At 44.0% G+C, this 18316-nt stretch overlaps 1 protein-coding gene across 1 annotated transcript in view; it reads left to right on the top strand.

The window, feature by feature from the left end:
* Positions 1–829: 829 nt before the first annotated feature.
* Neb (nebulin) overlaps positions 830–18316 on the top strand; it is a 182217-nt gene continuing 164730 nt past the window's right edge. Inside the window, exons 1-10 of the mRNA XM_041631527.1 lie at positions 830–899; positions 1473–1557; positions 2034–2098; positions 5825–5866; positions 7449–7649; positions 9379–9486; positions 9928–10032; positions 10675–10779; positions 11409–11513; positions 15010–15114. Coding sequence (XP_041487461.1) covers positions 2063–2098; positions 5825–5866; positions 7449–7649; positions 9379–9486; positions 9928–10032; positions 10675–10779; positions 11409–11513; positions 15010–15114 — 807 coding nt within the window. The 5' untranslated portion in view covers positions 830–899; positions 1473–1557; positions 2034–2062. The remainder of the gene's footprint in view (positions 900–1472; positions 1558–2033; positions 2099–5824; positions 5867–7448; positions 7650–9378; positions 9487–9927; positions 10033–10674; positions 10780–11408; positions 11514–15009; positions 15115–18316) is intronic.

Below are 18316 nucleotides of genomic sequence, written 5' to 3'. Positions count from 1 at the left end.
AGAAATCAGCACGCCTTTAATTCCAGCACTCGGGAGGCAGAGGCAGGTGGATCTCTGTGAGTTCGAGACCAGCCTGGTCTACAGAGCTAGTTCCAGGACAGGCTCCAAAGCCGCAGAGAAACCCTGTCTCGAAAAACCAAAAAAAAAAAAAAAAAAAAAAAAAAAAAAAAAAAAAGAAATCAGAAACTCGATTACTGTGGTAACCCCAGCAGCTGGGCAACCAGGAGAAGGAAAAATTGAACACCACTGGCCATGCCCCCTGCCTTAGAACCAGGAAATCAATGAGGTCAAACTCTGATTACACTTGGGGATATGTCATCTAGGGTTACAACCAAGTATTGTCACCTATAATTGCATTGCATTAAAAAAAAAAAAAGCCTTGTTTCTGTCAGCCTGATGATTCCTCAGGTTCTCACACAGCCACACCAGTGAGAGCGTGAGCTGTCCTTCTGAAGTGAGCAGTCCGAAGGAATCCTATGGATGCCTGTGAAGATGAGGTGGTGTAAAGCCAGAAACAGAAGCGTCATGGCCTCCAAGTCCCTCTAAACCATTTTGTACAAGTGGGACGTTTTCTGAACACAGCTTCAGAAAATGGTGAGTTAAGCCTGAACTTGACTCTCAGATTGGCGGTTAGGTAAAATTCCGTGGCATTTGGATAGTTCTAAGCTAGCAATTTGTTACCCTTTCTCCTTTAGCGGAATTGACAAAACAGGTGGTCTGCGCATCACCCAGTATATTTAGCTTCTGAAATTTGAGCAACGCGAGATCTGATTGGCCACTCCCGCCACATGATAAGTTGGGAGCACCGGCACCGGGGTGGCTTTTGCCTGGGCTTCTCAGGAGGGGAGAGCTGGGAGAGGATTTGCTGCTGGCCAAGGGTTAATTCGCGTAGCTCGAAGGTAAGGCCCTTTTTTTTTTTTTGTCTTCTTCTGGAATGTTCTCCTGAGACTATGTTCCATGACTCCCCTTGAATTATTTTCCAAAGTTTTGAGTACCTAACTGGGGGAAACAGTGACGAGACATGGCTAGGAAAGACCCCGTTAGTTCTCTCTGACACGGCGCATGTGGATTAGCAGACTCATTTCCGCCCTCACCAGTTATTGCTGGACCGAGTTGGTCAAACACCAACTTTCTTTTTCATTTTTGTTGTAAATATATTCCGATGGAGAAGGCTCTATGGTCAGTGTTCCTATATTTATCTCACCCTACAGAGCTTCCTTCGCCTCAGAAGGACCAGCCGTTTCGCTAGCTTAACAAAACCAGCCACCCCGGGTGTTGGTTTACAGTCAAGCGTCTCTAGGAGAGGGACAGCTGCTCGCAGACATCACCCAGCTTGTACGGAGCGGCCACTGTCTGGCGTCAGGCCCAAGGGCCTTCAGCCTTTCCCTAGTTCCTGAATTAGAAATGTAGGCCAGAGACTGGCAAGATTGCGTGCACCTCAACCAATGCGGGTTTTGTTTTTTTGTTTTCAGGCTTGCACACGAGCTACAGAAAGGAAAAAAAAATTATCCACGGAAACCAATGATTTTCCGAAGAAAATAACCCCATTGCCGTGAGGTTTCTACTTTTATTTTTAAAATTATAGGCAGATTTATTCTACATGTTCTAATAATATAAGATATGCTGCACACAGCATTCTAGATGGAGGCAGAATACTAAGTTAGCCTTCCTAGAATTTGGAGTTTATGAGGCAAAATTCCAACTATTTGAAAGCCACACTAACGCTCCTTTTGCACAAAAAAAAAAAATATTGCTTGAAAATATTTTCTTTTTGGTCATTTCAGTTCCATCTCTGGGGTCCATACTGCCTCGCTTCCTTTTAAAACTTAAACTGAGAAAACTCTGTACGGGTAGCGGTGCTCAGCCTATCACTGAGGGAGTTAGGAGGGGGAGGCTGAGGCTCCTGTTGGTAGCCCGTTTAAATGCTCCTTAGCCCACAAAAGTATATTAACTGTGTAGGCTGGCTTGTTTTACAGTTTTATGGTGTTGTAAGAAAATGCTAATATACTTTCATTTGTACGGAATACGGGTAGTTTGTAGGTGCCACTACTACTCTGGAAAAATGGCGGACGAGGAGGAATACGAGGAGGTGATAGAGGTAAGAAGAAAGGCCGCTCAGCAGCAAAGTTTACGTGTACGTGACAGCCACAGCCAGTGGGCAAATGTTTAAAAAAAAAAAACACATCATCTATTTTAACTTCCCAAAGAGTCACTGTTAAAAGGCAAGAAAGGTGTATTTTCTGTTCCGTTTGACAGTAAGTTTGCGAGACCAAGAAGGGAAGGAAATGCCACTACTTCCCAGTTTTACTTTTTCTTAAACGCTCAAAAAACCTTCACAAATAGCGACAGACAAATGGAAGCCAGGGTGTGGGTGCGGGTCGGTTTTGCCTTTTAAAACTGATGGATTTCCAACCCCCAAGGCTGGTGATCACAGGGCATTCTTCCCAGCATCTGCACCAGGAGATAGGGAATGGGCAACTTCTGCTTCAGCTAGTTGACTGGCATAGGGGAGTGTGTTATACACAGGAACAGCTATCTATGAGCCAGGCGCGTATGCACGTGTGTGTGTATGCGTATGTGTGCGCCCACGATCATAAATACCATAATACATGTGTGGATTCATGAAGGTTACAGCTACAGCTAGAGCATCTTTCCCGTGGATGCCATCATATTTAAGCAAACAGACAAGACTAGCTTTTGAATCCTGCCTGAGCACTAAGACCACAGCAGCTATCTTGAAAACATCCCCTCCCCCCCTTATTGGTAGCCACCTGGCCGTTTTACAGAATAATTGCGTGTTCCACACTAGAATCTCATTGCTGTAATCACAGTTATTACTTTTCCTTATCTGCTCTTGCCCTCAGCGTTATGTTCGAGGCCAGAAACCCAAAGGCTTGCAGCTAATCTGCGCGAATACGTTGCTAAGAAACTGAGTCTGCCTAGAAAGTTCCAGTTAACAGCCATCTCAATGGATGCAAATCAGTGTTCATTTTGAATGACTGCCCCAACAAAACGTGGGATGGAGATGCCAAAATTTACCCTTGCTAATCGGTCTTTATGTAGGCAAAGAAAAATTTTTGTTCTATAAATAAAATTACCTGGGACATATAAAAACCAGAATGTATCTGACAGATGTAGTGTTTAACCTCCCTGTCTTGTATACTGATGACTAATCCTCTCATGGATAAGTACATCACTCGTGCACATTTTAATGTAGGTTCCTAAAAGTCAGAACTAGCCCATTAAACACACTATAAATTAAGTTATAATTATGATTAATTTCTTTCCTACTGTGATAACAAAAGGAACCCTTTCAAGCCTCCAGCTGAACTACACCTTGCTTTTCTTAAGTGTTTGTGTGACCTTGGCCATTGTGCCTAGCATTAGCCTTGCTTGAGGCAACCAGTCTCACAAAGGGAAGGGGCTGTTTCAGGCATTTCCATCCTTGCCTTTCTGTTCCCATTACTACTGCTGGTCTGACCAGCAGGTGCCTTTCAGGGAATGTTGAACTTGTCTCTTTGGTTTCAGAAAAGATCACAAGAATGGGGGAGTGGCAGATTCAAGAGAAGTGTTCCAGAAACAATAGCCAGCCTCAAATATGTATCTCTTAGGTGTCTTGGATACCTGAAATAATATTTTGCTGGCTCTGTCTATACAGACTGAAACATAGAAGGAGAAAGGAGACCAATTAGCAGCATAACTCTTAGAAATAAGATTTAACCTTCAAGTTAATGCTAAGTCCCTGAACAATGTTGCTTTTTTTGTGTGTGAGCTTCTTTCCAAGATTGATTTCCCAATGGTGAGATCCGCTAAAGGCGAAACCGTGCTGCTCACAAAAGCTGCTTCTGCTGGGATGCTAGGAAAATCTAAAATTGATGGGAGTCATTTATTGTAGTTTAATATTTCTTTGTAGGCTACTCAAGGTCTGTGTGACCAGGGGAATGGCTCCATTTGCCCTCAGTGCCAAACAATATCTCTTAAAGTGTCTAAATGGCCTTTGTCCTGTGGTGAAGTCACAGGGGTAAAAGAGCTCTCCTCTGTCCTGCTTATTGCTATACGTAAAGATATGTTCACGCAAAAATTACATTTTCCATGGAAGTAAGTACAAGCTTAGGAGACATTAGGTGAGCTTTATATAGCTATAACCTTGGTGACTAGGTAGATGCCCTGTGGCAATGAGAGCCTGCCGAACTAGGGACAAAAGGAAGTAGGGCACTGAGGAAAATTTTGCATCCTTGTACCCATCCCTACCCACAATGCTTCAGTGTCAGCGTAAAAGAAAAGAAGCATAAAGTTCCATGCTTTTTCTCGACTTGAGAAGACTGAGCCAGCTGCTTCCATTTCATCCCTCTCTTGTGTGCCCTGACCTGCAGGAGCCGTTCCTGCTGTTTGCCCAGCACAGCTGGGTGAGCCTCGGGCCGGATTCCACTCCCCTTAGGCACCAGAGACAAAATGTCAGCCAGTTCCTCTCTGTATCTATTTATTGCTCGTGATGTCAGGGAACGAAACTAGAGTGGGTTTCAGAACCAGACTGCAGGCCCAGTAGCAAACTCACAGCCCTGTATTCTCTGAGGAGTCTCTTCTCTCCCCTTCCTTCCCACAACCTTCGCCAACGGTCACCTCAGCGCCCCTCCTTCCTTCCCACAGAGAGGCCACCCCAGCTTGGCTAGTTGTTCAGTGGGCGCAGGAAGACAATGGTGAACCGGATACAGGCTATACTTTATTGAAAAGGGGTGGCCATCACTCCACAGGACTCTAGTAGTCCGGGGAAGACGGGAATAACGGAAACGCGACTATTAATACAATTTGCTCCCGGGAGGTTTCTGTTTTGTTTTTTATAATTAGTGGACAGTGAGTCCAAGCATAGTTTCTCTTTGCACACACAGCGTCCACAGAATATTATTACTGTGCCCTTTTCTTAAGTAGATTCTCTCAAATATTGTGGCTGTTAGTTTTTGTCTACCAAGTAGAGCCACCCGGGAAGAGGGGAACCACAGTTGAGGAATTGCCCTGTCAGATTGTTTGGTAGGAAAAGTCTGCAGGGCATTCTTTTGATTAATGCTTGATATGGAAGGGCCTAGTCTACTGTGGGCAGAGCCAGCCCTGGGCAGGTAGTCCTGAGTTGTAGAAGAAAGCGGTCTGAGAGCTACCCAAGAGCACATCAAAGTAGCGTTCCTCCATGGTATATGCCTCTGCTCCTGCTTGACTTCCTGCCCTGATTTCCCTTGAGGGTGGACTGTCATGGGACATGTAAGCCAAATCCATCCTTTTCTCCCTAAACTGCTTTAATGGGCTGGAGAGATGGCTCAGAGGTTAAGAGCATTGTCTGCTCTTCCAAAGGTCCTGAGTTCAATTCCCAGCAACCACATGGTGGCTCACAGCCATCTGTAATGGGGTCTGGTACCTTCTTCTGGCCTACAGGCATACACACAGACAGACTATTGTATACATAATAAGTAAATAAATACATAAATAAAAACTGCTTTAATTGTGGTGTTGATTAGGGCAACAGAAAGCAGACTAGGACAGAAAGTATAAGGGACAGATGTTTCTTGCCCTTAGGAAAATAGCTTCCAGTGCTTACAGGCTCCTCAGACCGCTCTCCTTGCTGGACACCTTGCATCTTTTTCTTAGACCTGACACGTCCACTTTAGCTTTCCTCGGCCTTCCTAAGTGACAGTGGGCCCCAGAATATGGACAGACCCTCACCCCCTTCCTTCCTGCCTCCTCAGCCTGGGAAGCCAGGGTCGGCAGAGGAGGGCTGACTGTGGGCTGCTCTGCTTGTCGCATTAACCCCCCCTCCTCCCCTGTTCTCTGTCTACAGTACTACACAGAGGAGACAGTTTACGAGGAGGTGCCAGGAGAGGTAAGACTCGGCCCACGTGTGCATGGACTGCTTCTCTTTAGAAAAGAGCCTCTTTTTCCTCTCCTACTCTGGGAGCCAGAAAGATGGAGAAAGGGAAGCTCACTTGCCTGCCTGTGCCTGGAAGCTGGTGGTAAAAGAGCAGACCATGCATTTGGCAGGCTAACTCACTGTCTTTATGCTCTGCTTTATGCAAGATGGCAAGGAATGGTTCGCTGCAGCTCATGCAGCAATTTTGTATAGATGGTGCCAATGAAGGGCACATCAGTGGCTGTCTCCTAGACTGCCACAGGAGGATGCCTTGGACTTCTGATTGGCACAGTCTAGCCATTGAATTGCATGGAATTGTAACTTGTAGGGTAAGGTCACTGCCACCTTGGGCGCTGCTCCCAAGGCATTGTCCCCCATAATTTAGTGACATGCCACTTTAGGAATCCCAAGAGAAGGCAGTTTTGTAACAATTCCAATTTGGGAATCCCCCAGCCCCATGCTTTATTATCAGTGAAGAGTTGTTTTTCTTTGAGTCTGACAAATACTGGTAAAAGTGGCAAACTCTGCAGCTTGCTCAAGGAGCCTGGGACTGGATAAAAACTAGCATTGGTGGTTGGATTGGCTTCTCGCAGTGAGTCAGACTTTAGAAATAAGAGGCGGAGTGCCGTCAGTTACAGTGGGACTTGTCAAGTTAACAGTTGCCTTAGCCGGTTTCTCTTCCCCACACCGATGCTAGAATTCTGCCCTTGGGACCGGAGATCTTTGCCTCGAAGGACATGATCTTACACAGGGCATCGGAACTTCCGCTGCTTGTCCTCCTTGTACACCTGCCATGTTTCTAACCTTGGACTACATTCAAACTTTGAATCTTAGTTTTTCCGTAATAGCCTGCTATAAGAGACAGTGGTAAACGATTGGAAAGACAAGACTGTGGAGCGGACAATTGCCCACTGTGTTGTCACCGTTGTTCTGGTCCGCCAGCGTGAGGGGAAATCTAATTCACAGTAGTGAGCTAATCCAAAAGACTAATACTTATAATACCGATATGATTAATTTTTTTGTCTCAAACTATACAGAATGACTAATGCTATAGAAAATGCAACTACTCTCTTATTTACTTAAAAGAATATCAAGAATTCAAGCGTTATTTTTAATATTTCACTACTCATTCACATTTGCTTTTTCTTGATCTAGACAACTTGAAAAGATTCCTATTGTTTGTTTTATTTTAACGGTGCTGGTGGTGGAACATAGGGCCTTGTACATGCTAAGCAAGTGGTCTACTGTAGAGCTACAGCCAAACTCACTTAAGAAAACACGATTAAGATGATTTTATTTGTGATTTTTATGCAGTCCTGAGGTATTTGACTAACTCACTGAAAATACAGTTTACAGATGATGTCACAATCTATCCAGGCCGACGTGTGTTAAATGTCTTTGAATGGATGTATGGACATTGTGTGCAGCTTCATGCTTTGGCTGGCTTTGTGACTGGAAAAACAACACCAGGAAGGTCGATGTGATTGACACTGGAGCAGTATACACCAAGGTCATGGTATTGGTGTTTACTTCATATCCGTGTTTCATTTTTCAGACAATCACAGAAGTCTATGAAACTACGACGACCAGGACATCGGACTATGGTCAATCGGAGCCTTCCACCCCGGCACTGGTGCAGCCGCAACCGGCAAAACCGACGGAGCGGAAGAAGGTCATCCGAAAGAAGGTGGACTCTTCCAAGTTCATGACCCCCTACATTGAACACAGTCAGAAAATGCAGGATCTTTTCAGCTCAGTAAGTATTGAGCGCCACCTCCTATGCTGGTTATGTGATGGAGAAGTGACTGATTTTAACCAGCTCTGAGATGCAGGCTGATTTTGTTTTTCAGTCTTGTAGGAAACACAACTAGTTTGTCGAAATGTGCCTTTTGTGCGTGACTGTGGAATTTCCGAGTAATTCACCCATGCCATTGCAGCCTTGAGACAAAACCTCATTACTGGAAGATATACGGGAGCCTGATTATACAATACTTGCTGCATAGCCCATCCAGAGCAATGAAACCACAAACATAAATATTTTGCTTCTTTATTTATTTACTGAAAGTCTGTTCATAGACGCTAAGTCATATAGTTAGATTGTGCCTGAGGGGAACAGTCTTTGCCAGCTGTACAAAAGATTCCTACGTGGTGATGGGTGAAAAACTTGTAATTCAGAAGACCGAGCTCAGACTAAACTCATCTGAAACCGAGCAACAGAGTGTTTGAGGGTAGCCCAGGGCCACGGATTTTAAGCGCCACTGTACCTTGAATATTTTAACCTACTGGTGCTCACGGCACGTTTGTTTAGTGGTCCAAGGCTTGGGCCTGTGCAAGAAGAGTTTTTAAAACTGCCCAGGTGTTCCCACAGGCACCCCAGCCAGAGAATGACTGAAGAGTCAGTGTTCTCTGTCCCTTACGGTCCCACGACAATGGGACTTACAGCGACTGCCAGAGAGACGCATCTGTTTCGGTGCATCTGAGTCGTCAATTTCCATGGGAGGCTAAGGTCTCTCCGTGAAGCTTGATTATATGTGCTCCGGAGGCATGAAGAGGTGAATGGTTATAGTTCAGGGGGACGTTGCATTAGGTGGGACCAAAACTGTCACCTAACGCTTCTGCGTCTGGTTGACCTCTAAAGATTCAGTGTTGGTTGTGTTAACTCCTGGAGACTGTGGAGTAAATTTCTCATTCAAATCCTTGAATGATCTCTCATGTGGGATTCTAAACAAGACTTTCTTGCCTCCTGGCTACAGCGTTCAGTAAAGGCAAAATTACCTCATTAATTTATTGCCATATAATCTCATTAATTCAGACATTATGAACCTAGAATTTATGAGTGGACTGTTGGCAAGCCTCCCTCCCCCAGTTTGCCAGTGGTTAGTGTCTGAATCAACAGTGTAATTCCAATTGTTGACTGCTCACGAATACTCTTTCAGGCCTTGCTAATTACAAGTGATGCAGATTCTTACCAAAGCAAGGATCCATGGTATAGCTGGCAGAGGTGATAAATTTGCATTCCATTGTGAAATATTCTAGAGTTCAGGCTTCCCATTAATTCAGCTGGCATCGCAGCTGGGTAACCACTGCAGCTCAGCTGCAAGCAGCTTCTGAGCTGAGTAGTTTTGCATTGTATTAGCAATTAAATCTTTTCAGAATTATCTCATTTTCTAGAATAATTGATATCCAGGCTTTTGTTTATGTGTGCAACCAAAAACAAAAAAAAAACCAAGAGAATTATTTTAGGGCATATCCAAGACAATTGTCTGTAACAAGTCCTCAGGATCCTAGCATGCTTAGGGGAGACAATTAACAGATCTATTTTAGGTTTTGCTGAAAGGATGTGGGGTAGAATGAAAGATGTCACAACTGATAATTGTGAGGATTTGGAGGATTTAAGGAAAAGTCAGATGGGGAATATGTGTGTTGCCTGAACTCTTTGCTGTTGTCTGGTCACATTCCAGACTAATATCTGGTATCCTTTTCAGAATAAATACAAAGAGAACTATGAGAAAGCAAAGGGACAGCCATATGCTATCACAAGTGATACTCCAGAACTTCGCAGAATCAAGAAAGTACAGGATCAACTCAGTGAGGTAGGCTGCATCCCTCAAGTAGAAGAGGGGGAGGTATTGTGGAAGTATGCCTAGCTCTGGGGTCCTGGGGCTCTAAGCATCATGGGAATGAGGAGTCAGATTACTCTGAGCAAGTCCAGACATCTACAGACGGTGTTAATCATGAACCGTATTTGTTGCAAATGAACCCAGAGAGACTTTGAAAAGCTTGGCTTAACAATCAAAGAGGGGACTGTTTTCTGTGTTCCGACTCATGGAGGTCCTCCACATAGAGTACAGCAAGGCGGAGAAACCTCAGGCCGGAAATTCAGCCAGCTGCGCAGACAAGTAGTCCACACAGGTGCCCTGTGGATCCTCCTAGCTAAAGTGCCTTGAGATGCGGAAATACAGCCATTGGGTTACAACAGGCTTAGATACGTGTCCACGATTGTCAGGAACTTCAGACATGTATTGTTTCTGCAGGTTAAGTATCGAATGGATGGGGATGTTGCAAAAACTATCTGTCACGTGGACGAAAAAGCAAAAGACATTGAACATGCAAAGAAAGTGTCGCAGCAAGTCAGCAAGGTGAGGCCACGTTGTGGGCGGCGCTGGGGTGTTCAACAGCGTGCGCAGCCCGCTTTATTGTGTCTTCGAGGTGGATTGACGGTCACACTGCCACTCACAGAGGACTGACGCGGCCTGTAGATGGCTGGGGTGGAGTGAAAAGTTCTTGACCTGCCTGCCTGAAGAGTCATTTGCTACCCTAAAGGCAGTTGGTAGTGGGGCGCGGGGGACGGAACTGCAAAGCGTGCAGTCCTGATGTCTTATTTTTTGAGGAATTTAGAATATGGAATTTTTATGAAAATATTCCAAATTTCACATGTGGTCAGCTAATTAATAGATGTCATGTAAGACAAAAGAAAATTGAATTCATTGACTGATTGCAACCTTTGAAAGAAATCAATTGAAAATCGGAATCCTAAAGTATTTTTCAAATTTAAGTTTCTAGGTTTTTTTGTTTTGTTTTGTTTTGGTTGGTTGGTTGGTTTGTTGCGAAAGCTTCCTAATGCTGACAAGGTGTCCTGGCATGTTGGCGTGGTCAGCATTTTCCTGGTAGCCTTCAGCAGCTTTTGCGTGAGGCCACGCTTTCACCGTTCCACCTGCTCTCCAAATCCTCCCACCTGGGGTGACAGGTCAAGCCACGGTCCCATCTGTTTTTCTCTCCAGGTTTTATACAAGCAGAACTGGGAAGACACCAAGGATAAGTACCTGCTTCCCCCTGATGCCCCTGAACTTGTCCAAGCCATTAAGAACACAGCCATGTTCAGTAAGGTGAGGTCTAGCTCTTTCCAATGTCCAACCATACACTTCGAGCCGCACTGCTGAACTCTTGACAACTTGGGACAGTTTCTCGGTGTTTGGGGGAACAGCCTTGGGGCTTGTACAGGGCTAGAACTTGGCAGGGAGGACCCTCAGGTCCTGTTGAGGGGGACTCTTGGGCAGACTGGCTGAAAGTACCTAGAGAATTGGAGCAACCCCGTGGGTGGGAGCATAACATGGAGAGAATTAAGACACCAGAGAACTGATGAGGAAATTGATAAAGCATCATTAAAAAAAAAAGTCAGTCATGCTTTGGATGCCCCCGGCTGTCACTCTAATTAGAAGTTTGTTTTATGACAGAAGTTGGGGAAAATATTTTCTGTTCCTTCGGTAGAAAACAGGTAAAGTCACAGACAGAAGACAATGTCTAAAAATAAGATGTTTTTTTCAGAAATAAAGCAAGCTACTAACAAAAATAGCATAAATTGTATGGAAAGGGAAAAGCTATTTAGGAATGTCATTGACGTTGGTTTGCACCTTGTCCTTGGTGCCTTATGTCATCATAAAAGCTCAGATTATGTATTTTCTGTGAGTATAGTTTGTTTTTCACTGTGTTTTTTTTTTACCCTTTTCTGATTTAGAAACTGTACACTGAAGACTGGGAAGCAGACAAAGGGTTGTTTTATCCCTATAATGACAGTCCGGAACTGAGGAGAGTCGCCCAGGCCCAGAAGGCGCTCAGTGACGTAAGTGTTACACACTTGGTACCATCTGAATGTAGAGTCGGGGAAAGCCTGAGCCAGGTCCATAGGTCCTTGAGAAAAGATCCAGTATCCAGTATTATTACAGAGGACTTCATTCAGAAGCAAAACTTATTATATGTGTTTCTATTAGCACATTATATTAGACATAATTTAGCCCGATTCCTTTATGTGAGAAACCTACGTTCTCATCGGTAGTAGCAGAATCTGGACTTAAATCCCAAGACTAACATTCTTCCCACCAAACCATGTGTCATTTTCCCTCTTGGCTCTGCAAAAGTTGTGTTGTGCCGCTAGAGTGGCATTTCTTTCTTACAAGAAATAAAAAAAAAATGAAAGCACAACAGCCATTGGGATCACATCCCTCCCTTTGCAAATTTACTAAGCAAATGCTGGCCCATGGTGTTGTTTAGCTCTGTCCCACCATCTGAGTCAAGCCTGAACGGGATGTTTCTCTCCTCCCCTGGGGACTCTGGAAACCTGAGAGAGTCTGTTGGTGGTCCCTTGAGAAGAGGCTAAGTCATAAATAACTACTGGAAGTTTGCTGTATACGAATATCTAGCAGGCTATGAAAGTTTCATCTTTTCCCTTGAAAGTCTATTATCATGCCGGCAGGATGAAAGCATTATATGTCCAACAAAGATAGAAAGGGACCAGAATGACCTAGTCATTGCTGTGAGGAAGCACACATATAAGAAATGACAGAGAGCTGGGTAATGACGAATAAACGCATTTTGGGTGCGGAACCTCTCTGATCCAAGAGGAAAGAGTGACATGAGTCTGGGATGCTAATGAACAAGGACAGTGGGGGCCTCATTGGCAGGGTGCTTATTAAATCGCTAGAGCAGGACCTTAAGAACCAGCCTGACATAAGAGTTTGGGCAACAAGTCAGCACAAGATGCAAATGAGGAAAACAATGGGACAAAGGTAGAATCTAGAGAAACTCAGGACGGTGGATTGGATGCAGGAAACGTTAGAAATTGTGAGTACTCGCAGTGTCTGACTTAGCAGTGGAGAAGGAGCAAAGGAAAAGAAAGGAATCCCATGATAGTAACAGTAAGTGTTGGTGACACTGGATACTGGAGACAAAGGAGAGAATAGAGGGATGGGGTTTATTACCACACACAGGTGGTCTGGGGTCTCAAACAGCTAGGTATTGTGGAGAAAGAAACGGATTTGAAATAATAGGGAAAGCGTTTGGACCAGAACATTCCATGGATAAAGTAAAGATTGAGGGTGTGAGATCCTCATGGTGGTGAGATCAGGATAAGCACTTAATGTTTAAAAGTCATCAGAATAAATGTGATAGCTGAAGACAAATAACAGAGTGTGGAAGAGCATATGGTCAAGGTCAGAGTCGTGGATGACATTCAGGAAACCTGGAAGAAGCCAGCACAAGATGAGGGCACAGAGAAGCTGAAGGGGAATCTGGAAATGCCATGTCATGTAGGCCTAGGGAGAGGTGTCCAAGAAGATGCTCTCAGAACACCTTCCTTTACCCATGAAATAAAGATTAAGAATTGCCTTTAAGATATTGCGGAAATACACACAGGAAAGAACTCACAACAATGAAGTAAAATCTCCACTCTTAACTCTGCAATGCTTGGCAGTTGGGACATAGCTTTTATTTTTGTTGCTGACCAAGTATGCACCAAGTATCACATTACTAGTGTGGCTATTAATACTATTGTTAGCAACATGAGTTTTACAGTCCCTAGCTCAGACACCAGAGCAAGCTGTTGTCCATGGAACATACCACTGTGTGGGCACATAGCCTTCAAGCCAGGGGCTTAGGTTACAGTCACTCATTTTCTCTGTACCTTATTCCTGCATCTCTCTAAATACTATTTACTATGTTTTCCTGTTATCTAAATACAGAGAAAACAGTTTTGTTTGAAGACTAAGAATATCTTTAGACTGATCGGGAGTGCAGAAGTCTAAGTAGACAGAACTCTGAGCATGGGTCCTGAAATACGAGGACTTGGTGATCTGATTTCTCAGACAGTTTTTGACAGGCTGTCATTCTTACTAAGCGTTTCTTCTATTTGAATGAATACAACTTTCTCCCTAAGGACTTTCCCTAAGTCATGGAAAATTCCACCTGCCCTTTGCCTAAAATAAGGCTTTTATGCACTTAAATTAAACATAGGAATTCATATATATTGTGTTATTTAAAAAATCTTTCATATCCCAGTTAATTTGATTTTTGTGAAAGCTTTTATTACAGGTACTAGGTCAATGTTATTAAAAGACATACTTAGGCCTAGTTAAGTATAACATGATTGTGGCCTTGAAGAATTCTTTTTTATTATAAATAAAAATGCTGTCATGTTGAATGAGAGGTATTTTGTGACAGACCAGTTGGGACTTCTGCTGGAGTCAGTGACTGACCCCTCCCTCTAGTTAGAAGATTCAGGAAGACAAGCAGAAAGGAGAGAAGGGATGAAGCGGTCCATGATTCATGCATACCAGATTTTTAAGATGATAGAAGCTTCTATAGGCTAGGAAGGAAGGAGGTATAAAGGGGGAGAGATTGAAGCTGTGACACATAGTAGCAACAATGGATGGAGCTTGGTACAAAAGGCAAGTGAGGGAATGGCAGAGAGTGCAGGAGCCATGCCCTATGAAAGCTGCTTGTCCTTGGGGTCAGAACCACAGGGACAGAGATAAGCTTGAACTGTAAAGCCTTCTCCTTTCTCCACAAAAGAGAAAATCAGAGTAGCATAGAGTTTATTGAGGACCTACGGAAGTGCTGGTGTTGAGACCTGCTTCCAGGAATCTGGACACGTCATGAGATATTCAAATTTCACTGAAGACAGAGTGGTGATTGTACATCATAAAGTCATAGAATGTTAGACACACAGCCCCAGGCAAGTCACAGTTCACAGAGAAAACTGGGCAGATGACCTATAGGGTTCAAGTTAGGTGTTGTGGCTTCAAGATTTACTCCCATAAACTTTGCTCATATGTCCTTCTTAACCCCACTGACAATGTTAGCACTGTCCCATCAGTAATTGTGTTAATTTTCCTCTGAACCAGTCAGCACCCTGGGCAAAGAATACATACATACAGACACACACACACACACACACACACACACACACACACACACACACACAGTTGTAGTTATAGTTAGGTTGGTCCAAAAATGGAGGCTGTTAAGTAGGCATGTGGTTAAGAGTTGAGGATGCCAGTGAAAGGAAAACTTGCCCTTACCAAGGATGGTACGAAGACAGATGCAAAGAAACAGGTCTAGGACCAAGAATCCTTGAGAGGAGAGAAGACAGACAGAAATAGAAGTGAATGGCAGTCCTGAGAGGCAGGGCATGCAAACCAGTCATGGCTAGATGGTGCACGACAATTAAAGACAATTAAAGACAGACATTGGCCTTGTTTAAAATGCCAGCAAATGCAGAGAACGTGAAAAGGAGGGTTCCTTTTCAAACGCTCATGGACATCCCTGCCTTTTATTTTTAACAGATCGCCTACAAAAAAGGACTCACTGAACAGCAAACTCAGTTCACGTCCCTGCCTGATCCTCCTGATGTAGAATTTGCCAAGAAAGTAACCAACCAAGTAAGCAAGGTACGCACTTAGAGGTGATCCTGTCTCTCTTGAAAACCTACTCAGCTTTTTTCAGCCATTTGGGAGAGAAACCGATGGTGAGCTTGAAGAAGAATAGCAAGCACTAGAGGTATTTTTGCATGTGCCCTCCACCCCCCCAAAAAACAGGACATGCGCCACCAGCATCAATGATGTCAGTGGTTAGCCAACTCGATGACTCAGTGAGTTTAAATGTCACAGTCAGTTCTTGATAAGACAGCGTATGGCTTACTGCCACTTGACATTTTAATTTCTGAGACAGAATCGTAGGTCACGGCCTAACTCCACTTCCTTCTGTGGAGGCTGTGGTTTAACTCGTGTGGCGGGGAGAGACACTGTGCCGTTTCTGCCCTCACACTCTGAGATATGAACTCACGAGACTGTGCGAGTGTGCTCTCAGACACAGCTCGGTGGGCGCTGGTTGGGGCCAGCAACTCAGAGATCTGAAGCCCTAACAAGCTGCTTATTTTGCCTATATTTAGCCAAACAGAGTAGTCCAGGAGGACGCAGCTGTGGCAAGGAATGTGGAGAGACAAGTGTTCGGCTGGTATATAGGCTGGGCTAAGTCCTGTGGCAAATTGGTCCAGTAAGGATGCGTTCTCTGGGACCTGGCTGCTTTTTTCCCCCCTTCTGAAAGTTGACACTCAGTTTGGTCTTCTGCTTTCTGGTTTTTGCTAAACTTCAGGGTTTTTTTTTTTTTTTTTTTTTTTTTTTTTTGGTTTTTCGAGACAGGGTTTCTCTGTAGCTTTTGGTGCCTGTCCCGGAACTAGCTCTGTAGACCAGGCTGGCCTCGAACTCCCAGAGATCCGCCTGCCTCTGCCACCTGAGTGCTGGGATTAAAGGTGTGCGCCACCACCGCCCGGCTAACTTCAGGGTTCTTATTTTTGTTGTTGTTTAGTTGGTTTGGGGTAGATGTGGGCTCTTAATAGAGGAGGAGAAAGAAAAGATATAAATGATGCAGTCTGTTCTGCGGTGTTTTTAGCTCCTCATTTCGCAGAATGCTTAATGTAAAACTCAGGGTAAGAATAGTAAAAGTAATGAGAATCCTAGCAACCTACTTTTCCCCCAGGGCTAAGCAAGCAGAGACTAAGTGGAGGATCGCGCATAATGGACTGGCTGCTGGGTGTGTTCACAGCAGAAAAAAAAAAAAGATGGACCAGAAAGACAGTTTAACTCTGGGAAAAGAAGTTGTCTTTAAGCGGTCATTTAAAATTAATCTATTTTTGATTTTTATTTAAAGAATGTCTCGGTTCAGATGGAGCTCTTTCTTTAATCTGAGCATGCAGTGTGGAGAAAGTGATTATCAAACTTCTCTGTAGTCGCCCCTCCCAACAGTTTCGGCTTACAAATAAAACTCAAGTTATGTTTCTCAGTGTGGCAGACTTTACACAAACCTTGACAACTTCAAGTGTGACTAGGGGGAAAAAAAGAGACTTCATGTATTTGGACTTACAATAGAAAATTATATGCAGAGAATCTTAAACAGTGGACTTTGGCTTCTCAAAGTTTCAGAAAATGGGAAGTCAAAAGAAAGGGCCATCTCCTTAGGAGCTGAGGATCCAGCATTATGAATTGGAAGGGGATATCCATGTATTCATTTTCCTAACCCCGAGAGTCTTCCACATCAGAAGTATATACTGGATTTTAAATGCTTACTATGAAATTAAAAAGAATGTAAAATCGCTCATCATTTTTATGCCAATTGCACGTTAGAATGGTAGTGCTTTGGGTCTACTGAGTTAAGTGTAAAATATATTAAAGTTAGCTTCCCACCTGTCTCTCTGCGCCTTAAAAAATATGGCTTATGGGATAGCTTTCATAAATAGGTATTTTGGACTGCACACTCTGGTTGGATTGGGTGACACACTATTGGCTATGTGGAAAGAGTAGCCAACCTGGGTTTGACCTTGTAGAATAATAAGAGCTGAGAAGAGCAGCTGTAGATGAAGGTCACTGGATTTGGCCATGGTGACATGATTTATCTTAGTTTTCCTCGGATTCCAAGTTCTCAGTATCTACTGTGCATCAAAATTCCAGCCTGTCTAGAGAGAAGTACTGTTCATTGTAGCTGTCCATCCAGTGACCAGACATCCAACCAAGAGGTCTAGGCTGCCAAGGGTGACTTCTCTGTGGTGCTCCCCTCAAGTTGTCCCCCACTGTCAAGCTGTTTGGATCCCCATGTCAGTATCACCACATCCTCTTTTCCCACCAAAGAGGTTAAAAATGTCTCCTCCACTGTCTCAATTTCAGACATTTAAACCCTTGACACAGCCACCCTTGCCAACCATATCTTCCATGTCCATTGTTTGTCCTGCAGCCTCCTGTTTGGCTGGTGAAGATCACACGCTGGCTATGGTTGTATTGACATTACATTCTCCTTCTAAGCCTTCATTGCTATCCTTTTCAGAGTGTATTTTCTTGCCTTTGTCTTTGCCAAAATCCTGAGCTTCATGCCAGCACCCTTTCCAGGCTCAGGTGTGTTCTGTGGTTCTAAATGAGGTGGACCAGGAGAATTATTCTTATAACAGATATTCCAGGAGAGGGAACAGACTCACCATGACCAGGAAGTGGATTCTGCACACAGCATTGGGAAGTCCCTTTTGTTTCTCTGTGCCTTTTTGCTTCCCTCCAGTAATTTCCAGTGGAATCTAGGATGCTTTAAAAAAATATATATCTTGCAGTAACACATTGCTAGATAGCATGGAGCTTGGATCTTCTGAAATACTCTGTTGGGTAGAATTAGAGAGACTCCTATGGATTTCACCACAAGGCATCATATAAAGACATGAAAGCAACTCTGGACCAACTGTGGCCAATAAAAACTCCAATCATGATGCCCCCAATACTCTGAAAGATAACTTCTCTGTGGACGGAACTAACAGGTGGCTCGGTGTGGAGCTACATAGAAAAGAAGAGATGTGATTAACTCAATTCATATTCTTTCCATTTGATAACCACATAAAACCTGCAGGTGCCGATCTGGAAAGTGGAAAGTGAAGCCATGAGTTTAAGCAAGATACCAGGGAGCCTAATTTGTAGCCCAGTTCCCCCGACCGACTGGTGGTTAGGAGGGGCTATGGTTCAGAGAAGCAACTGCTGTGCCTGCTAGCATGTGGTTACCTCCCACAACAAAGTCTATTCAGAGCTTAGAACTGACCCAGTGTTCTTTCTCTGTTAAATGAAA

The sequence above is a fragment of the Microtus oregoni genome, unplaced genomic scaffold, assembly GCF_018167655.1.
Source record: "Microtus oregoni isolate MIOR12 unplaced genomic scaffold, Mior012 000037F_ref0000500, whole genome shotgun sequence".
Lineage (NCBI taxonomy): Eukaryota > Metazoa > Chordata > Mammalia > Rodentia > Cricetidae > Microtus > Microtus oregoni.
The sequence above is the reverse complement of the archived record's forward strand: the minus strand, read 5'-3'. Positions and strand labels throughout refer to the sequence as shown.